The sequence below is a fragment of the Parasteatoda tepidariorum genome, chromosome 6 (assembly GCF_982258835.1).
Source record: "Parasteatoda tepidariorum strain Cologne lab strain chromosome 6, Ptep-v5.0, whole genome shotgun sequence".
NCBI lineage: Eukaryota > Metazoa > Arthropoda > Arachnida > Araneae > Theridiidae > Parasteatoda > Parasteatoda tepidariorum.
Window position 1 is genome coordinate 86,023,620 of NC_141760.1, and position 23,452 is coordinate 86,047,071.

A 23,452-nucleotide genomic window follows, 5' to 3' on the forward strand; every position below is an offset into this window, starting at 1 on the left:
ATATCCTAATCAAAGAATTTCATACTCTATTCTGGAAGTTCACAACTTTGTGTGTTTCAATTTATTTGGCATTAAACTTTTTTTTATACAATCAATTATATCTCACAAAAACTTATTCAATAGTACTATCATTTTATTCATCAATTACGATATTTTCTAGCACATAAAACTACTCCTGAATTTTAATTTCAAAATGGTATTGAGTGTATTCAGGGTATTGTTAAAAAAAAGCTAATTAAATGTTAAATTTTGCTTTCTAAAAGTCTCAATTAAATATAAAAACTAACTTTTAATAATTTAAACAAATTATACAGATTTTTAGCCTTATTTTTATATTAATAACATAAATTTATGTATAAAATAAGAATTTGTAATGTTCAGGTCGTGCTCTGATTCTGATGTTGCTTCTATTATTTTATAGAGTAAGTAAATTTTTCCATGCTAAGTGTCAAATTTAAAAGAAAAAAGTATACTATTGTAAATATATATATATATATACTATTGTTTTAAAACCAAAATTAATGGAGGGGTTAAACGATTTTTATTGCAAAACTTTTTGTCAAAGCATGGCTAAATATTTTTGAAAAAATCAAAATACTGGTAACACTTTTTTATGGTATAGTAAGCTACCTTAAAGTACCATAATATTTTTGTAAATATTTCTGTTTCAGAAACTTTCACAAGCAAATATATAAATGTTTTAACTGTCAATAAGATATGGTGATCAGAGATAGTTTACTTCTCTTGAACTAAAGGTGGAAATTAGATGTTTTTACTATTAATACTATATATTTTGTTAAAATTAACCCCTAAAATCATGTTTTAAAAAGAAAAAACTTTTTTATGTAGAAATAAAACTACGAGAAATAAAAGTTTTTCTAGTGAAAATATGGCATAAACAAACCGCTAAATTAGAAATGAACTGCAGAGATGAAGGAAAAATAGGTTCAATAGGTTGTGTGATGCATAAAATATTTTTGACACAGGGAATTTTTTTAATGAAATTCTATAACTATTACACTACTAACGAATGGACTTAGAAATACAATAAGGCAGACTTAAAAAGAGCATATTTTTTTAAAAAAAAAGTATATGCCTTGTTTGTATAAAATTAAAAGTGTATCAGAGTATACTCTTTAACCCTTTGCAGTCGTATGCCTACTCTCAATTGAGCTAGCTAGTATATTAATTCCGACCAGCTTGATACCCATGTATAAACTTAATACAACGGCAAAGGGTTAAAAGAACTTGGTTTCTGTAGAATTGCTTTTTCTCAAACTTGACGAAGGAAATAATTTTAAAATCATGACATTACATCAGAAATATTGCAAAACAAGAACTCAGATTAAATTTTACTTCTACCTAAAACATCTGCATGTATTTGTGCTGTAGAAGAAAAATGATAAATCGGTCATGGAAAATGCATTGTTTGAAAACGGAAATTAAACAAAATTTTCAGAAACATAATTTCACCCTTGATAAAGATTCTCTGGAAGCAATTCATGTAAGTTGGTTCATACTTTAAACATTTTTGTAATAACCCTGAATTTTTGTAATAACCATGAATTTTGTAATAACCCTGAATTTTTTTTTTGTAATAACCCTGAAAATCAATAACATTGTGAAGTAAATTAATTCATTTGATGAAGCATTATACTTTTGATCAAACAATAAGTACATAATAATTACTTATATTTCTACAAGGAATGATTTTTACACATTAAGAGTTTTATTTAAACATAAAAGAGAGTTTTTTTACAAATTGCTTTTGACAATACAGACATACACAACAAATAGAAGAATTTACAATTCCAAGATTTAAGTCTTCTTTTCCTCTGAAAAAAAAAATAAAACTTGTAATATTAGAAAATATTTAAAAGCAGTTAAAAAACAGGGATACTATAAAAAATATTTTAAATAAAATTATTTTTTAAAAAAAAATAATGGGCTTTAAACAAAGGAAAATGCATTTCTCTATTAAATTAAGTAGTTGGTGCAACTTAATAGTTTCTTCTAGAAAACAAAGGGTATTCTTTGGTTACCCAAGTGCAAGGAAATTTAAACATTTTTTTTTATTTTACTTTTTATAAGTTTAAATAAAATAAAAAGTTGGCGGGACTAACAGGAAAGTATCTATTGAGCCATTTCAATAATAGATGCAATTTTTGCCTTTGTGCCTTTTTATAAGTTGATAATGATTCCATTTGTTTTCAGAATAACAATAAGTTTTGTTTTCACGAGATAAAATTTATATTATACAAAATTCATGTTATTCAAACATAGAAAAATTATAGACTCAATATATTTTTGAAAAGAAATTAAAATTTCTGTAAAGCAATGTTTTTTTTTTCTTTTTTTAAATTTTAAAACAAAAATAAAATGCTTATATCCTTTTCCTTTAGTCTCAAAACATGCTATACTTCTCACGATCTAAGTTTATCATGCTTTTATACAAAGTATTAAAAAAAAGAAACTATTTATTAAAAACAGTATTTTATAAAAATTTTGTGTATATAGATTAGATTTTAATTATAGATTTTTAAACATATAAATCTTAAATAATATTACATTAGAAAGTATAATTAAATAATCAAGATATGATTTAAATAATTATATATTAAAATAGCAGTTTCGACAATAAATATAACTATTGCAATCTTTTTTATACCTTCTCTGCATCAAGTAATTCAATTAATAATTATGTAATTCATAGTACACTGGCTTATACACTCGTAAATTAATGATTCTTAAGACTAACAAAGCATGATGTTGCTTTGAGTTATTCAAAGAACAAAGCTGTTTGGTAAAAAAGATTTATACCTTTTCCATCACAGGCAACTATTTTGACTTTATCAACTCTAATCAATTCCTGGACCTCACGAAATTCCACATCTTTTAAGACAAAAGTCCAAACATTATCACAAAACCTGTAAGTTTCCAGATGACCAGCCTAGCAGGAAAAAAAATTTAATTTTTAAGAGAATAAATGAAACACAGAAAAGGAAAGCCAGCAAATTTAAAATACAAAATCTAAAGAGATTCAGACATAATAAAGATGAAATTATGTAGAAGACATTGTATGAGACACAAATAGATAAGAAAAAGCAACCATTTCAGAATGAATTAAATTAAAAAGGTTAAGAGGTTGATTCTTTTATTTTTCTTTTTAAAGGTCATTTATTTTTGCATTATTAAGCTCCAGTAAAAATACACTTCTACTTCATTTAAATAAAATGAGGATTAAACAAAAAAAAGAAAGTTTAAAATTTTAGCTGTACAGCAATTAATGTATATGAAAATAAAATCAATTGCTTTATGTCACTGAGTAAATTAAACATACTTCCTGGGAAAACTTTTTATTTATTTACTTTTAATTTTATTGTAATATTTTTTTAAAAAAATATGTATCTTAGATTTAAATATTTACACAAAAATAATATATTTTATCTTTAAAGGAATACATTAAAGAAATTTTAATTTAACACTCCATCGGGCGCGTTGATCTGACAGATACACGCGTGTCAATATCTCTGCTTTTGTCCCCTAAAACGTTTTCTTACGACCTTGACCTTATCAGTATCTGTCCATCTGGCCCCCTGCTACTTTGGAATGCAGTAGTGACCAGTTCGGTGTAGGAGTATTTCCTGTTTCTAAGCTTGTTTGAAATTTTGTATCTGTTAGATACCCGCGCCCGATAACGTTTGTCTCGTGAAGCTACATGGAAGTATCGAGATTCCCTGAGCGTTTTTGATTCATCTTTTTCCTACGATGAGTGCTAAACGCTTTTTAGATTTGAAAAATCAGAAAGACCTAGAGCTAGTTCATAGTATTCTATTTAGTGATGGAAATGAGGAATTAAATGCCGAAGAATTTGATGAAAGTGATGCTGACGAAGAAGATATTTTAGAAACACGTGAAGTTGATTGTCATGGCAGTAAAAGTGTTTATAATGACTCAGAACTCGGTGATGATGTTAATAATGATGATTTTTATGTAGGAAAGGACAATAATACTTAAATGGGTAAAACAGATCGGAAGAAAAAATTTGACTTAATTTAGAATTGGATTCAATTATAATAATTGATTTGTCACTTTTATATTATGTATTATTTGAGCATAACTGTCCTTTTTATACTTTTTCAACAGTTTAACATGTTTAATTAAATGTTTTTTACAGCATTTAACTTTTGTAATAGCGTTTGTGATTAATAAATAAAAATTATTATTGAAAATATTAAAAAATATATGAAAATTAAATAAAAATTAAAAATATACATAAAAAACTAATATAAGGTCCGGGTGTAAAAGCCTGGACCTAAAAAGAGTAAAAATAGGAGATTTAAAGTAATACATATTAACAGAAAACACACAAAACAGAGATGTATCTGACAGATACATCGCGCCCGATGCAGTAAGTTTCGAGACGCGCCCGACGGAGTGTTAAAGATTAAGAGTCATGAATTTAAAATACTATATCAAAAAATAACAATATAGAAAAGAGAAATTTTTTCTTTTCATAAGGGATAAAAAAAAAACTAACTATAAGATTTCTTTTTTTGTCAAATTATTTAAATTTATCTTGACACGTTATAGAAGTTAGAGTAAACAATGAAGTAACCAAAACAACACATTAAATTTTCCAAAAACTCGATTAAAAATACAAAGACAAAACACTTGATGTAAAACAACAGTTTCTTGAAATATAGGTTTGAAAACTTTCAAATTAAAATAAATGACAAGGTGCGTAGTCAAATCTAAGCACCTTTAAAGTACTTTTTAAGCACTCAAAAAATATTTTTAAGCACTATTTACATAACATAATGCAAAATAGTTTTCAAAGACTTTACATGATCATGATAAAATAACTAGTTTCTGACAAAAAATTCTTTTCTTGATTATATCAGCCACGGTAAAAAGATCAAGATTCTTCGGTTCAATTTCAGAGAGTGGAAAATGAAGTCTGAAATTGAGAATATCTTGTAAAATATAGCAGTTGCTCATGAGAGAGCAAGAATCTCACCGAACCCAGTTCAGTAGACGCACATACGGACTCTCAAGTATTTCATCAAACATGTAAGATGATTGGTGTGTTATCATACATTGCGGGCCGATGGTACATCGAAATAGATTCTGGTGGAATGATTTGTGAAAAGGCTGAATAGAACTAAGTGAAAACTACACTTTTGAATAATACGCAGTCAAAATCGACAAGGTAAAAGAAAAATTAAGTACTTTTTAAAAACACCCCATGAAAAAAGCACCTTTAAGAGCGTTTAAAAAAATGAGAATCAAAAGCAAGCACTTTTTAAAAACGTTACGCGCCATGCATGAGTAGTAAAGATCACTTTTAAGACTTTTTCATAAACCGTGAAGAAGAAAAAAAATTCCTTTTTTTAATTGATAAAGTTAATATGATTATAAGCTTTAACTTTTGCAAAACCTATTATGGCTGTTTGTTTTTGCAGAACATATTATGGTTGTTTGGATATTAAGAAGTAAACTAGCTACAATGCAATGTCTAGAATGTCAGAATCAAGAGAAATAAAAGAAGCACACATTTTTCATCTTAAGGTAGTAGCGCTGCTGAATTTTCTGCTGCTTGTCAGGAGAAAAGATTTCTGATTGCTGAAGTTGTATTTCATGAATTAGCTATGTGTAAAAAATGTAAATAACAAGCTCCAAACCAATAATTTTATATTTAAGTTTTACTTAAAGTTTAAATGAACAATATTTCAAATTAGGATTACTTTCATGGAAAACTTTTTAATTAGGTTTCAGAATTCAACGTCCTAATGGACAAGCTGCATTATGATGGGGATTTTATCTAATTCATCGTATAGCAGGTATACGATATATAAAATCGTATACATGGTGATTCTACAAAGATGGGCAAAATTTTAGGAAGTGATAGTACACACCCAAGTAAGCAATTTTTATCAAAGAATGCATGGTCGGAAAAAAAAACGCAAAGATGCTGGTGCATTATGAAAGTTGTTTGATGCAAACGTGAAAGCTCCATTCCTGTTGCGAGTTACTGTGCTGCGTTACTTGTCGCCAACCTTCGGTCGCTGCATGGAAAGTTCGTGATATGCCAGGTGTGTTTCAGAATGTTCGCCTATCTTTTCCTCGCCGTTGTACTGCGTGCATAGCCGCTGCCGGCCACTGTTTTGAACACTTATTGTAATCACATGACATTAAATTTGCTTTAATAACTTAACTTCATCGTTCTTTGTGTGTTTTTGCCTCATACAAGAACATAAACTTTGACGCCCTCTAGCAGTTTTGCGTTTTGTTTTCGACCATGCATTCTTTGATAAAAATTGTTTGCTTGGGTGTGTACTATCACTTCCTAAAATTTTGCCCATCTTTTTAGAATCACTCTGTATATAGCAATGTATATTCATCTCTTTAGGAGGCAAGATGTAGATAGAAAAAAATGCAGGGCATTATCTCCACAACTAGGAGCATAGGAGTTTATATACTAACTTTGTCGTATAAATTCTATTATCAATATCACTTAAATCTCAGCAAAGGTAACTGATTTTGCCTTAGATTTACAATTTTGCCATTTCAATGAATCATTTTGCCCTTTACATTTATTCTCATCTCCCTAGCTCTCCTTTGCTTCCGTATCCGGAAACAGCCCGGAATAGTCACACAAACTATTTCTTCTTTACCAAGCACAATCCTGTAATAGAAGTATCTGAATTTGTCTCCCAAAAGATTTTATGACATTAAAAATTAAGAAATATTTAAATCATACCTTAAAAGTCAACCTGGACTTCACTTTTTGCGCCAATGCAGTATTGATCACTTTATCAAATTGCAGGAGTATTTTTAAGGCCAACTGATGAGTTATTTGTCCACACTGAAAATGTGTAATATTGTATTAGAATTTTATAATAATGTGTTCTGCATAATAGAATATGCTTTGAATAGCATATTTCAATTTTAAAAAATCTATCACAAAAAGTGGGAGGAGTTATCTATAAATGATACAGTTTTCAGGTCGATTCTGAACAATGTGTAAGACTAGATTTGATGTGTGTTCGAGGTGAAATTAAGTTGCTTAGAGAAGTTAAGGAAGAAACTAAATGGCTATGGAGTTGACTTCATAATGTTTGATTAGCACTATACGAGATAGATCCAATAAACTGTAAATGAATTTTAAAATATTTGAGTTTAATGGGGATATTTTAATGTAATATTTAGGCCTCAATATTTTTCTGCCACAGTATGCCACCACAATTGCCAAGATACCAGAGGGAAACTTCCAAAATTTCTAAAAAAAATATGTAGAGGTTTGCTAAGAGGTATACCGAGTCCCCACTATAATATTTTTTTAATTTTTTGATAGCTGAAATTTTGAAATGCTACAATATGTCTATTACTTTGGCATAGGTACCAATACAATCATTCCAATTTTAAAAAAATAGGTGTTAGACAAAAAGCCATTTTTAAAGAAAATGAAATAAATCCATGTTAACTTACGTGTGTTTGCATTTTAAATTCATGTATTTACATTTGTTTTTTAATTAACATGCATATTTTTAAATACAGTCAAACCTCGATATCTTGAACTTGAAAAGAGAGTAGAAAAAATTTGAGATATCGAAAATCGCATGTTATCGATGGTAGAATAAAGAAAAATGCTCTTTACACACCTTATTTACTATTCCATATTTATTCTAAAAACATTTTTTACACTTTCATTTAAAAAAAGATTCAATTGTTTGCTTTAGAGAAGTGTAAGAAAGTTTGTCTATAACACTTTCTAAGTGGACTGTAGCTTTAAATGTCTCTTCTGACATATTCGGCTGCCTCTCAATAAATCTCCTTACAGTGTCCACTCCAGAAAGTGCTTGTTTGTAAGTAACATTGGGCTGTAAAGCTTTGATTTCCTCATTCTCTTCTTCTGATAGTTCACAAGAAGCTTTCGTTTGAGCGATAATATCATTGTTAACCCACTGACCACACACTGTTATTGCATCATCTACGTTTACAAAGTCATGAAATTTCATTAGTCCGGTCAATCTGTTCCAATCATTTTCAGTGCAGTTTTAAGCAGAATTAACTCTATTGATTGATTGACTACTTTTGTGATCTTTAATGAATCCAGACTTCTTGAAGCCATTCATTATCGTAGAGGAAGACACATCATTCCATACCTTGTCAGTCATTCTTAAATTTTATAAATTTTTTTTTTTGGAAAATTTTTTTTAATTTTAGAAAAAAAATCTGCTTCATTTATGAAAAAAAAATTCAAGTTATGGAGGGATTAGAAAAAAAAAATCGTGAAATCAAGTTTTTTTTTAACATTGAGTGTATAGCAAATTTGAAGGGAATTTTTTTTCCTTTGAGATATCGAAAAATACGTGAAATCCAGGTTCGAGTTAGCGAGGTTCGACTGTAATTATAGGTTTATTTAGGCCTTATCAATAATTTACTTTTCTCAAATATGGATTCAATATTATTGAGCATTAGCATACTAATCCGGTTTTAATGTTATTTATTCACTATTGTATTTGGTGCTTGAGAGCTAAGTTTGATAATTTTTTTCTGCCATTAATTGATATTTTTAATTGCTAGGCTGAAAGTAAAAAAAAACGAAACTTTCACTGCTGTAGAGAATAACAAGAATTCTTACAATAATAAACACAAAAACTTCTTCATAACACACTACTACAATATATACACAATAATTTCAAAAGAAATAGATCTAAAAGCTATTTTACGCTTACTTGAATTAGCTCATCCAGTGATTCCTGCAAAGTATGGCCAAGTGTAGTGTTTCTGTATAGCTGATAACTCATTGCGTAGAATAGTAAAAACAGATTAGAATCAAATTTTAAATAATCAAATTCACAGCTTCGCTTTATTTTCTTGAAATTTGTCAGGATTGATTAAACTTCTGGCTGTCTATCTCTGCCCGACTAAAGTCTGTTAAAATTGGTAGTGACAGTAAATTGGAAATAGCTTAGACTGTGCTTTTAGCTTTGAAATATTCGTATTTTATAAAAGAATTTGTCAGAGGCAATTTTAATTGATTAAAATTTTTTTTCATGTTTTCTAGATAAATATTCAACCAAATATTCGAGAAAAATAATTTAAAGTAATTAATTTTAGATTAACATTTACATGTTTCAAAATGGCAGTAACTATATTCCCTTTTAAAATAAAAATATATAAAAAAGAACTGAAGAAAACTAGTTTTGTAATGATGAGATGACTGTATTAAACTGCTAGTAAACAAAATCACCGTATTAAACTATCTTTATCAACTCTGGACTAATACAAATTCTAACATGAGTACATCTAAATTTTCTGTTGTTCTTCTTTTAATTGTCATCTTTCCTGCAATTGTGTTTTCAAAAGGTGAATTGAGAGTTCTAAATGAAGATACGTGGTCTGAAATTATAACTGGGGAGTGGATGGTTGAATTGTACGTAATTTTATTATTTTCATTTAAATGTGTTAAATAATTTTTTTTTTAAAAATTCTATAAATATTTTGTGTTGATTGCCCATAATTGGGTAATTTATTTTGAAGACTTTAAGACGCATTTGAGTCTCTCTGCTTAGCAAAATCTATCCGCTATCCACTACAGTCTTTTAAAAAAAGGCCTATTCATTGCTTCAAAGATATTTATCATCCCCAAATCATAAGTTTTATTTCCGTATTGATTCAAACAATGTTTCTTGAACTTCTTAGTGCCTGTATTTAAAAAGGAAAAACAATTGTAGTGTCCGTTTTATATTCATTATATATTCTAACAAAGGTCTTCTATTCGGTTAAAAAGAAAAGGTGTGTGTTGTCTTTGGTATACTTTTTCTAATATGTAGAATGAAAGAATACTTTTCATTATAGTCCCCTTTACCATGTGTCTTTTTTTTTCCCACAGTGTTACAACAAAAGTTGAAAGTATACAGCTGTAGCATTGAAATGCACTATACTATCCTATTTTTGAATTAATTAAAATATATGATAATTTGACTGAACTGTTCATCTCTCTGCAAGTATACAGAAGTTCATTCTAAAATATTTCACAGATCACTAAATACTTAAATTCTTCCTTCACGATCTGAATCAAATTTATGGAAGGCAAGTTATATATCCCTTCTTAGTCATTGTGATTTTGAATTATAAATTCTTTTTTCTTTTTGTGCTTTTATCATCAATTGAAATTATATAACTTCAGTCAGTAATTTACTTGATGTCCCGTTTTGTATTATAAATGATACTCTAGATGCCTTTGTTTAAAATAAGCAACCCACTAAAAAGTTTTAATTGGGTAATCTTACCGCTTCAGTTTCTTGAGATTATTTATTTAATAAAATGTATTTAATTTATAAAATTTTATCACTTTGCTCATTCATGTGCAAATATTACAATAATGTAATTGTTCAATTTATATTTTTCTTGTATATTGTTATATTGTTTGGCTGTTCGATTTATATTTGACTTGTATATTAATTGTTATATTGTTTAGCTATGCACCATGGTGCCCTGCTTGTCAACAATTGCAACCTTTATGGAAAGAGTTTGCCCAATGGAGTGATGACTTAAGTATTAAGGTTGGCAGTGTTGATGTTACAACTAGTCCAGGTAAAATTTGTTCATTTTTAGTATAACCCATAATTGTAGTATTTTTTTGATACTCAATGGAAATATGAGCCTTAGAGAAAGCAAGAGGTTAAAAAATCGTTATTAACTAGCTATATTTCATGTTTCTCCTTTATATTGCACCTTGAAGGTTGGATACATCTGTAACATCCTTTCTCATATCCTTTTTTACTTACTCACAGATTTTTATACAACAAAAAATTCCACACACTGATATTTGTACTAGATATTGATTATTCACCATATTTGCTAAATAATGCATTGGAAGATAAGTTTGATTCGTTTATTTACCAGCTCATAAAATTTAACTGAATTTTATATTGAGCTACTTATAGATTTTCATATACAATTAGAAATATAATATGTTATGTATAATTTATGTTATATATTTTTATATGGAGCTACTTATAGATTAACTTATGGTAAGAGTAACAAAATAGTAAAATAATATGTAACTGTAGAAATTATCATTATGATTAATTGTTTATATTTTCCTAGGTCTTAGTGGTCGTTTTATGATTACAGCTTTACCAACAATATTTCAGTAAGTAATGAAACAAATATAAAAATTTTAACTTGTTTTTCAATTACAATGAAACCTCCAGGAAACACCATCTCTATGTAGCAACCACTTCTGAGAGTCACAGAATTTTTTTACATGGATTTCATGTTGAAGAAAACCGTTAGGAGAGACCATTAAAACCTATCCCAGCGACTGGGCAAACCTTTGCACCAAATGCAGAAAAAGTCTAATAAGGAAACACGAGAAAATATCAAAACAAATAAGTAGGATAAAATGCATTCAAAATACTTGTGTGATTTTCTTATTTAGAGCTCTTTTTGACAATCTCTGAAAGAGATCTACAAGCTCATGATGCAGTCAGCGTACACTAAAGACGATGCTATCAATGATTTGTTTTTAGAGTTAAAAGTTAATTACGAAGAAAAGATATTATTTTAGAAAAAACTAAGAATCTCAAACAAACAAACCTCTTCTCATTTTTTAAAGCTAACAAATTTTTAGCAAACTACTTAAACAAAAAACATAATTGTTCAGTTATTTAAAAGTACTTTTGCTCCAAGAAAATGACACTGAGTAAAATTAAAAATTTTTGCGAAAAATCATATAACTTTGATAACATTTTGAAGTTAATGGGAATACCCCTAAGAAAGACCAACCTCCATTAACGACCATTTTACTATCGAACAGAGAGTGGTCGATACCAGGAGGTTTCACTGTATATAAAATTATTGTGTCTTGTAAAAATATTACATTTGTTCTAATATGAAAATATATTTCTATGTATATAATTATATTTAAATTCCCTACAGGTTAGGAGAAATATTTCAGAGATCTAAAAGTTTTATTATGATAGCAGAAAAATATATATATATTGGGCTAACATTACACAAATTTTATTAAACTTAACTAAATTTAAAGATTACAGTTACAGAAAAAAATAATCTTAATTTTTATTAGAAATCTGTCTAAATATTAGTGATTACGATTAAAATTTTGTTATTAGCAAGCTTCTCTGCTTCATAAAAATCAAAAGCTATTTTCAGTCTTGTTCAATCAATGTAAACTCTAATTCTGCACCCGACTTACACCGACCACAGTCCTGGTGTAAATTATCCTCAATGTTAGACTGATCTTAGGTTAGAATCCTCTTGCCATTTAACTAACCTTTTCATCCTTTTCCTCTCAGTGTAACACAAAGGCGGGTTAGTTCCATCCAAAAGTCCTCCACAGGGGCAAATTTCTCTCAATACCTTGATCCATGAGTTCCCTTGTATTTTGAACTGGGTTCAAAATTATGAGGCTACAGAGTTGAATACCAGAAGTCGTAAACCCAAAATTGGTTCGGCTCTTCAACAACTGTTATAAAATAAATTTAAAAAATATATGTGAACTGTCATTTGATTGATGTGTGAATATATGTCTCATTTCACGACTATTCTTTATCTCAAATTGTTATGCCGTGAGTAAAAATAAAGGAATTAAATATCTTTTGTAAAGCATTTCTTCTATTTCAAATATAAAGAAAAAAGAGTAAGATATTAAGAGGATACTATAGAACTAGAGAGCTTATCTGGAATTCTTTTTACCCTGTATAAGTAATTTAAAATTTTAAATCTAGAAAAAGTAAATTCCTGTAAATCTAGAGTGAGACATGCTGTTTGAAATACTGAAGCAAAATTCTCAAAATAAACACATATTAGTAGACTTGTATAATATACGCAAACGCATGAATACTGTTCGCAGAAATTTTTTTACTGTTACTAAAACAGAAGACCCGCCTCTTCAAAGAAAGTTTATCTTTTTTGAGTTCCCGAGAAGAAGAAGAAAAATATTCATTTTTACTCTTTTTCCTAGCAATTCAAATGTGATTTAAAACTACTTTTTCATGATTTAAAATTACAAATTGTGATTCTGATTTACACAATTTAGCAAAAGATTTCCATGGTGCGTAGCGTTTTTAAAAAGTGCTTAAACATGCTTATTTTTGTTTTTTAAAAGCCCTTAAAGGTGCTTTTTTCATGGGGAGTTTTTAAAAAGTGCTTAATTTTTCCTTTTCGAAAATGAGATTTTTTCCTTTACTGTGTCGATTTTCACTGCGTATTATGCAAAAGCGGGGTTTTCACTCTGTTCTATTCTATGTTTTCACAAATCAGTCGACCACAATCTATTTCAGCGTACCGTTGGCCCGCATCATATGCTGGCACCCCAATCATGTTACATGTTTGATGAAATACTTGGGAGTCCGCTTTTGCGTCTACTGAACTGGGTTTGGTGAGATTCATGCACTCTCATGGGCAACTCTGCTGCATTTTGCGAGATATTCTCAATTTCACACTTAATTTTCCATCCTCTGAAATTGAACCGAAAAATCTCGATCTTTTTATCGTGGCTAATACAATCAAGAAAAGAATTCTTTGTCAAAAACTAGTTGTTATTTTATCATGTGAAAACTATTTTAAATTTTGTTAATGTATATATATAGTGCTTAAAAATGTTTTTTGAGTACTTAAAAAGTAGGTGCTTATTTTTTGTTGAGAGATTTGGCTATGCACCCTGATTTCTTAAGCAAAATTTCCTGATTTCTCATGGCTTACTCTAGGTTTCCCTGAACTAACTTTTTTCTATATTTTATATTAGTTATGGAGGGTAAAACAGAACGATGAAAAGTTTCTCCCGTTGTTTAGTTTCTGCTTAATATTATTTAAGACTACATAAAGTGTTGTTTTCTTTCCATCTATTTGTTTTCTCTCAAAATTTTCCTTATTTATCTTGGTTTATTCAAAAAATTAATTTTTATTGAAAAATTGTTCTTATATGAACTGATTGTTTCCAAAACTTACAATCATTATAAAAAAAAAGGATGCTTCATTTCAATCGTGTGGTGGCAGTGTCTTTTTAAAAATAATCGTATTGAATGTATACAATATGAATTTAAAAATTTCCAATCATGTATGCAGTACTTTTAAAAGTACAATAATAAAAAAATAATATTATAACTGAACTTACATATTTTTCAAAATAGTCAATTTATCTGTCACTTTTCAATTTATTTATTTATTATTTATTTAAAGAAAAGTCTTTGTTTTGTAGATTTTAATTCCTTGAATTCGTTATAATCTTAATCGTTTCAAAACTATGATATATGCTTGTAAATTTTGTTTTTGCATAAATTTCTTACAATTTATTTTGTAAGATATCCTTATTTGTGTTGGTTGCAAGTAACTGTTATTTAACAACTTATTTTGGGATTTAAATGCATTGTAAATTAACGTACATTAAAGACAAATTAGAAAGAAAAAAATTTTGCAGTATAGCAAATATGTAGTTGATAATAATTATTGAATGTTAAATGTGACACTTTTAAAGATATCAAATATTTCCTTTATAATTAAAAACCTTAAAATTGTTGTTTTTGAACTCAGAATTTTCTTTAAATTCTTATCTAGTATCATTATAACAATACTAAAAATAGGAAAACATTCCATATTACTAATTCATTTATTGTAACCTATTATGTACCTTATCTTACATTTTTACCTTGCCTCATTACTTTAACATTCTGATAAAAAGAAGTAAGGAAAATTGTGTAGAAGGTCACTTTTTATCAAATTTTCAATGTCTTAGATCTTTTCATTGTATGCTTGGAAGTTAACAAGATCTTACGCATACTTAATGCTATGCAAATAAAATTTGTTTTTCTTTTTTTATTATTTATTTTATATTATTTTAAATAATTCCTTTACTTTTAACATCAGATGTTAAAGATCCGAAAACTTTATTTGTGAAATAAAGGATTGGGAGTAGTTAAAATTTAGTACTGCATTTACTTATTTATATTTATTTGCATACATTACATTAATCTTACATAATCTCTTATTTGTTTAAAGATAACATTTGAACTGTAGAACTTATTAGTATATGGAGGACAAAATCTATTTATTGTTCAAGAACTTTAAAGTATTTTTTGTACTTAAAAAATTAAATATCTAATATAATTTTTTGAATTAAATAAAAAATTAAGCTTACAAAATTTTGAGTTTTACTTTTAGCCACTTGAAGTCTTATTTTTTTCCCCTTGCTATAATATTTTTATTATTTTTTAGAATCCATTTATATAAATAAGTAATTTTTTCCTGTCAAAAAATATATTTTATAGCTTAAAAGCTAATGTTGGGAATTCAATAAGGTATTTTTTTGGTACATTACTTGTATTTCTTTTGATAATATTTGTTTGTGTGAACTTTTTGAACATTTAAATCAGTACAAAAAGGACGTAAAAGCAAGAAATCAATTTTTAATATTCTCCTACAGGCTAAGACAATTATAAAATGCTTAATTATAAAAATTACTTTACTCTATTCATTTTAATATCGGTTTCTAAAAGATTTTAATGAAGATTTAACTTCTAATATCTTTAATGATGGATATGTTTACTCACTAATTCATTTTGAAAAAAATCTGATTTTAATATAGAAAACACTTTTTTATAATTCTTTTTTTAGTTTATTGAAGGTATGGTGGTTTACTTTTTTTTTTTTTTTTTTTTCAGTGTTAAAGATGGTGTATTTAGACAGTACAGAGGAGCCAGAGACAAAGATTCTTTTATAAGCTTTGTTGAAGAAAAAAAGTGGACTTCAATTGATCCAGTATCTAGTTGGAAATCCCCTCAATCTCTTCAGATGTCAACTGTATCTTATTTTTTCAAGCTTGCCATATTTTTGAGAAATATGCACACCAGTCTAGTTCAAGATTTTGGAATTCCATATTGGGGCTCATACATTATTTTTGGACTCTTGACTATTTTGATTGGTGCTCTTCTTGGCTTGGTAAGCTGTGAAATTTCTTTCTCTCCAATATTTTTTTGTAATATTTCAAAAAATATGAATAGAGTTTTTTAGCAAAGTAATGTTCACAAGCATTTTTTGACAATATCTAGGGGAGAGTCAGGTAGCCCCACCCACTTAAGGATTATTGCTTATATTTCTGTATAATATTGAGTAATATTCAATATTTTTGTATGTTTCTATTGTTTTATCATTTAATTAAATAATGCAGAAAATATAAATCAAAAAAAGAATAGTTTAACTTAAAAAAGTAGAAATTTGAAAAAACATGTTTTTCTGCTGTTTTAAAATGTGTCGGGTAGCCCCGCCCAGTTACAAAAATTATGTTTTTTTTTACTGTTTTTTCAGGTGTAAATGAAAGTGACCAATGTATTGACAAAAGATAAACCTCATTTATCATTTTTATCACAAAATTATTTTATTTGTTACATATTTATATACTTTTAGTGAATTCTATCATTTAATAACAACAAATGTCATACTTTTTATTATTATTAATGTATATTAATAGGTTGTTGTTAAAAATGCATATAACATTCAAATTTGAAGCAATAAACTAATAATCTTTGCAACCATATATTTATCGACGAAATAAAATTGGACTGTGATACACGACATTCATGTGAGCGGGGCTACCTGAAATCCAATTTTTTTGTAAATTTGAAATTACTCAAGCAATTTTTCACGTATAAACTTCTTTCTTTGTGCAAATTAAACTTAAGACTGCATACTTTAATGCTGTATGTATAGAAAAAATTATTTTTTCAGTATTAAAATGAAGTTTGATCGAAATATTCAACCAATTTTTCTTAATTTCATGACTACTGTATTAAATATATTTTCAAAACTATTGTTTGCCATATTACCAGCTGCATAAATACTTGAAACTTTGAAAATAATCTTTTTTAATATAACAATTAATGTCCGATGACCCATTGACTTGAAAAAATATTCTATACATATGAAATTGACAGTGGGCGGGGTACCCGACACTCCCCTACCTGTTGTAATTTGCCTGTTATTTGTTAAATTTCTAATGCTTGTTATTGCTAAGAAAAGCTATTTGTCCTTTTAACCTACCAAGCATATTTAAAAAATTCTTTACTGAAATTACAACTATTGCAACCGGAGGAAATACTTTTCAACTGATACCTGTTTACAGTGAATGGAAGAAAAAGTGTTCAAAAATATCAGATGTAGGAAAGTGCGCTAGATTACTTAGAAAATAAATAAGCCCTTTATAGTTAATCCAGGTGGTCAACTCACCAAGGAGTTTATGTTAGCTTTTTTTACTATTCTCCAATGTAAGGAAATTTTAATGTATGTTTCAAAATGGCTGAATATTTACTGGAAAGAAAATTTTCTGTCTAACATAAGATGGTTTTTAAATAGTATTACATAGTGCTGCTAGACAAACTTTACTTGTTTTAGTGATCAACTTACAAGATTGACAGATAATCAGGTTATGAGGGTATTACTCCTATATATTTTATCGAATAATTAAGGTCAACTTGGCAGACTTCATTATGTCTACTAAACTGCATAATTATTTAAATAGCATTTTTAGAATGTGCATACCTAGTAGTTCTTGAAGCAGTAATAATGACATTTGCTATTTTAGTTAGTTTTTCTTTGTCTAAAATTTAAATAAGTGTATTTATCAAAAGTTGTTACCAAGTTTCAATTACTAGATATCTTTAAATTGTTAAACAGTGAAATTTTTTTACAAACTGTGCATTAATTCAACTGAAAATTATAAGACTTAAAGAATATCTTACAAATTATTTGCCGTGATTTGAAGACAAAAAAGTGTCTTTATCAACCCCACTGGCACTGATATGTTGGTTTATATAGCAACAGGACAGCTTTTGTTTGATCTTACTAAGTGATTGCATGAAACAAGTTAAGGATTAATGCTTAACAACAATACTAATCAAAAAAGAAAGTTTGCTAAATATGCTTAGAACAAAATTGTTTTATAGTAAAGTTTTTGTTTTTATAAAATTCTTTAAAATCAAATGAAATCATTTAAAATTCTATACTATGCTCAAATGTCATAACAAATATTTCAATGTTAAATTTTTTAAAACTTTTTTTGTTGATAAAATAGATTGTGAAGTGCTGTAAATCCAAAACCAGCTAAATTTTGTAGCTGTAAAGCTTACGTGCTTTGTATTTTTAAAATGTAGTGTTTCATTGCCATGAGTATGCAAATATTTAACTAAAATACTGATAAAGTCAATTGTATTCGATGAGACCTGAATGATACAGAATTTTGTTAAATAGATAAAAAATTTAAAAAACAAAGTTAACTTAATCCTGCTTATTTTTTAATTAAAAAATTTATCTTAATCACTGTGCATACGAAAATCAATAAATAAAAACTTGTGTTTGCTTTAACATTGCAATTTTAAGAGTGATATAATTTTTGATAGATTTTTGAGTGTATAAAAAAAAACTGAATAATCAAATGGTATAAATGTTAAAATGATAGTCTCTCATTCATTTAAATTTATGAAGTTAATTTATTCTTTAAAAATTTATTAATTAGCGTTCAAATTTCTTGTCATGGGATAGTTCAAAATTATATATTGATGTTTTAACTATGGATATTTATTTTATTTATGGGTGTAAAGTTCAAAGAAAAGAATACTTATTTTCTCATTCCCTCATATTGAAAAAAGGAAACTTTTATGAGGTATTGGTTCTAATGTTTTTAAAGACCAGTGAAAAAGTATAGTTTTGTTTTACCATTTTTTTAAGAGCAGTTAAAGACCAGTGTGTCTTTAAATATGTATATTAGATTTATTATTTTAAACATGATTCAGACTGAAATTATTATTCCTTCACCATGTCATCATTCCCTCGCCTTAATAATAATAAAATAAAAAAAATTTTAAACTTGATAATTTTAGTATTTAAGCATGACTACTATATTTTTCTTACCTAGTGTCTTCTTCTGTATCTTATTGCAAAAAATTATACTTTTCTTTTCTTTGCTACTACCTGAAAATAACCTGTTTGTAGAGAATAACCCAATTCTTATAAGTGCAAAACAACTCCTTCTGATTTCCACATAGTTTTTAAAATCAGATATTTTTAATACAATATTATTTGTTACAAAGCACGGATGTCTATTTCAGTAACCTTTTTTTTAAAAAAAAAAGAAAAGAGAGAAAGAAAAGAGTGATTTTCACAAGTTCCTCTTAAGTCCACATGATTTTTTTTAAAAAAGAAATTTCTTTTAGTTAGCACGACTTTGATTTATAAAATACAAAAAAAAACCGGAAGGAATAAGCATTTCTTCTCTTTCAAAATGCGAGAATATTGTCCTTAATATTACAATGTATATTCTTTAATATGTTTATTAAAAAAAATTGCATTTACAATTCTAAAAAATTATTATGATGATGTTGATCGCCATGACTAATATCATAACGATAGTTGAAGTATCATCATTGACGTTTAGCTGTTACATACACATCTTAATTTGGATGATCAAGATAACAATCTCTACATCAAGAAGTTTTGATTGCAAATAATATTCAAAGGTTGGGACTGGGAGGCCCGAAAGGGCACCCCCAGTCGCCAGAAATTTGAAATTGAAAGTTAATTAATTTGTTCCCAACAGACACTTAAGCATGGAGAAAAGATCCAAGGTTGGCAAATTATCGAAATATAACATAGCCAAAATAAAGCCAACCCCCCATAATCAGTATTAGGTTTGAAAATACTTTGGCGATCGCAAATTGCCAACAAGACTATGAGAATTAATATAACCATGTAAGTGAAACATTTTTGTGGTAAGAAATTAATAATAAAGAATAATAAATAGATTTTTTTTCTTCGATTAGTCGTGGCAGTGAATTAATGAGTCTACATTGGTATTGAAATAAAAAGTTAGCCATTACATTGATCGATAAGAAAAGAATAAAATATTTTATGTTCGCTTTTTATGAAGATGAACTCATTGATTTAACTTAAATATAATTAAATTAATAATGATTAGAAAAAAATAAGTTATTAAAGAAATTTCAAAAGCTAGGAATCGCATGTAATGCCAATTGTGGCATCACAATTATATTCAGTTTTATTCAATGTATGTAGACCTTTTTTATAAACACAACGCTCTTTTATTATTACAAATTGGTTACTATTATATTAATTACTATTAAAAAATATTTTGCAGAATTTTGTTAGTAGTGCTAGATAGATTTGTCGCAGAAAGTCAAAAGAAATTTCTGACTCGGCTTCGTGGATCGAAAATTCTCGAGTGGCATTCTAAGAGGACTCTCATGCGCTATCTTGCGTATTTTGTACTTAACTAACTCTGAATAAGGGACAGTTAATCTAGGAGATATGCCAATAAGATAAACACTCACCTTGTAATAAAAAAAGAACTTCAATATTTTTGCTTTAATTTACTTGTTTAATCTCATTGAGTAGCTATGTTAATAAATTTATTAAAATGCTTCAAAATATTGAAATGTTTCTGTGTATATTATTTTCAGATTGTAGTATGCATTATTGACTGCCTGTGCCCTTCAAGGATTGGTGGAGGATACCAGCCAATTCCAAGAAATTCTGACTCCTCAGATAAAAATAAGGTAAATTTGAGAACTTAATTCATCCATCTATAATTATAAGTTAAGTCTGGTTTATAATCAAAGCTCTATAAAACTAAAAGTTTTACGTACACAGATATTAAACCCAAAAAATTGAAGAAAATGTTTTTTTTTTCTACACTTTTAGTCTTCCTATTTAAAAATATATACCTGTATAAAATTGTGCTTAAACTGATGTTATATGTTTTATGTTTGTCAGAGTTTCACATTAAATAGCTCATAAAAATTTTACTTAAATCCCATAAACTTAATTTATGTTCTCTTTTCTACTAAATGCTATTATATTCTTTGTCTTCCGTTATATATTTTTTTAAATCTTTAAGAACAATAAGTGACTGATGAAAGTAATCTTTTATTTAATATAAATTTTTAAAATATCTATCAAATTTTAAAAATTATTTACTGTCTGCTATCTTAGTGTGAGGTTTACAGTGACTTTAAGTTTTTATTTCTGTCAAATGTTGCTAATTATATTTTGTAACTAGGTCTAAATATATGTGCCATATTTATCGGTATATATTTTATGGTCTCTAATGTATTCTACAGCTGTTTAAAACATAAGCCTTTCTATGAAGACAGGAGTTAGCGATGTTTATCAGTCAGTTTCCAATTTTTGACTTATTCATTGTCTATCGTGAAGCAAATTGTAAATGCTCAATCTTGAGTTATTCAATTTCTAAAATTATCAGAGCCAGAGTGTCCCATGTTGAAAACGTCAAGAGTACTATCAATATGTTCAATCCCCATGTTCACCATTAATAATATTCTGTATTTAAAAAGCATTCAGCACCACAAGTACTTAATGACAAAAAATTTCCAAAGAAATTTACAAACTCACACAGTTTTCACTTCAAGGTCAATAAAATAATCAATTGTAAAAGGCAACCTGTTTTTAAGCATTTTCTAGTGTATTTTTCTTAACCATGGCTTTTATTTTTGATAGTTTAAGCATGTTTAAGGAGCCAAATGATTATGTCCGTTTGATTATTCAGGAGCTAATTGCATAAGAGAGTTCCGTTGCAAATTAATTTTGTATCTTGTATTGGCAGAGATGATTGTGCTCCGGAAAAAATCCGGATTTCCAGATTTTTCGCTAATTGTGATCCGGAAATTTCTGAAAATCGGAAGTTTCAAGAAATCATCGATCACATTTATGTATGAAAATTTTTGGACTATTTATTTAAAAGTATTAGATCTAGAATTTATACTTGGCATCTCTTTCATTTGTAAATATTTTTTTCTGTTGGAATAAGAAATGTGATAGAGGTAAAAGTAAAATTATGCATAATTATTAATTTAAATTATGCTGCATATCATTTATTTTGAATTTCATGTGAAAATATCAATGATTTAAATTTATAAAGACATTAATTTTGCGAAATGCGTCATTAATGATTTTATTCAAGGATTTTTTAGTTCGGCTCACAATCACCCCTCTATTGGAATAAAAAGTAAATTTGGATGGCAAATGAAAGTCTATATATTGGTCTTTAAAAAGAAAGGATCTCTGCAATATCTGATCTTTCTAAAGAACATAGAATGTGCATTCATAAATACAATTCGAGTAACTTTCAATTAACAAATTTTAATTTTTTAATAGCATGAAAGTGATGGAGAGTTTGAAGCAGAAGATGTAATCAGAGATGATAGTGAAGACATTGATTTAAGACGAAGAAGAGAGCAGCGGAATGAGGAATGACAGAAAATTACGTGACACCTAATCCATCCGGCATTATTTTTTAATTGCAGCATGATGAACTATACTTTGCTGTGTATCTTTCAAATGAGTATTTTTTATACAGATTTATTAAATGTAATGAAATTTAAATGAATTGTAATAAATCTGCTTGTAGTTTGATTTGGTACAAAACTTAATTTTATCATTAGGACCATAGTTTTTATTATGTACTACTCTTGGTGCTGAGCAACTAATGCAATAAATATTGTAAGATTTTTTTAGTCGTATCTAACCATGAAATTCTTTGTATGTTTGTGCATTGTAAGAGTATATATTGTTGCTATACGATGTGTTACAGAAAAATGTATATCAACCTAAATATCGTTCTATCTAAAACTGAAATCATTCAAAAATATGTGAATTTATCCTGATCAATTGTTTTTATTGAATAATGTGAGGAGAAACTGATTTTGTTGCAGGGAAACAACCAATTTAGAAAAGGCCCAAAGTAATGCTCAAATGTTGTATAAAATGAATAACTCTCACTTTATATATATATATATATATATATATATATATATATATATATATATATATATTAGGGCGTATCGAAAAAATCGAAATTTCTTACATCTTTTTGCGGTAGTGCGGAAAAGATGTGAACACCCATCATTAAAAATTGTGCGGAATATCAAAACTCTGGGTCAATATCTTCTGTCGCCTCAGTGGGCCGAAAGTTCCGAAAATTGGACCAAAAATCATTAAAATAAAAAATAATAATAAACAAACCCATATTTCGTTTATCGGTTTGGGGTAGTGTTTACAAGTTGCTATTCTATAACAAATACGACCATAAAAAATTTTAGAATTACATTTTAATATCTTCTGCTGCCTCATCGCCACATAATTTTGGAAAATGAAGTAAATAAACTTCGCACTTACCTCATTTTAATGGGAAGAGAGACTTTATTTTACCTCTTAAACATACAAATGACAAAAGCATACCAGGACTCAGGTACCTCAATAATACTAGGCAAAGAGCCCCAATGACTACTGTTTGTAATAATTTTTTGTCTCAAATTTTGACATATGTTTTCTGGATTCTAGTGTCGCTCTAATAAATCTATCCCTGTTCAGCGGCCCAACTCTTTTTCCCGAA

General features: G+C 27.8%; 2 protein-coding genes across 2 annotated transcripts; one reads left to right on the plus strand and one right to left on the minus strand.

Moving 5' to 3' along the window:
* Positions 1 to 1,707: 1,707 nt before the first annotated feature.
* Positions 1,708 to 8,921, minus strand: TfIIA-S (general transcription factor IIA subunit 2). The gene is made up of 4 exons (XM_043041791.2): positions 8,742 to 8,921; positions 6,764 to 6,868; positions 2,821 to 2,950; positions 1,708 to 1,835 (listed from the first exon to the last, which is right to left on the minus strand). The coding sequence occupies exons 1-4, from the start codon at positions 8,811 to 8,813 to the stop codon at positions 1,819 to 1,821; spliced, it is 324 nt and encodes a 107-aa protein (XP_042897725.1). The 5' UTR covers positions 8,814 to 8,921; the 3' UTR covers positions 1,708 to 1,818.
* Positions 8,922 to 9,168: 247 nt separating this feature from the next.
* On the plus strand, positions 9,169 to 22,695 carry LOC107440506 (thioredoxin-related transmembrane protein 1). Its single transcript, XM_087166137.1, has 6 exons — positions 9,169 to 9,442; positions 10,490 to 10,605; positions 11,122 to 11,167; positions 15,696 to 15,972; positions 20,502 to 20,597; positions 22,216 to 22,695. Exons 1-6 carry the CDS (start codon positions 9,306 to 9,308, stop codon positions 22,312 to 22,314), a joined length of 771 nt encoding a protein of 256 aa, XP_087022263.1. The 5' UTR covers positions 9,169 to 9,305; the 3' UTR covers positions 22,315 to 22,695.
* Positions 22,696 to 23,452: the final 757 nt, after the last annotated feature.

Bases quoted from the DNA above. Each gene is read 5' to 3' on its own strand.
- TfIIA-S (XM_043041791.2), bottom strand. From the start codon at position 8,813: ATGAGTTATCAGCTATACAGAAACACTACACTTGGCCATACTTTGCAG. The intron at 6,869-8,741 runs GTAAGCGTAAAA...ACACATTTTCAG, and splicing joins CACTGGATGAGCTAATTCAA to TGTGGACAAATAACTCATCA. The intron at 2,951-6,763 runs GTATGATTTAAA...TTTTCCTGCTAG, and splicing joins AGTCCAGGTTGACTTTTAAG to GCTGGTCATCTGGAAACTTA.
- LOC107440506 (XM_087166137.1), top strand. From the start codon at position 9,306: ATGAGTACATCTAAATTTTCTGTTGTTCTTCTTTTAATTGTCATCTTT. The intron at 9,443-10,489 runs GTACGTAATTTT...TATATTGTTTAG, and splicing joins GGGGAGTGGATGGTTGAATT to CTATGCACCATGGTGCCCTG. The intron at 15,973-20,501 runs GTAAGCTGTGAA...TATTATTTTCAG, and splicing joins TTGGTGCTCTTCTTGGCTTG to ATTGTAGTATGCATTATTGA.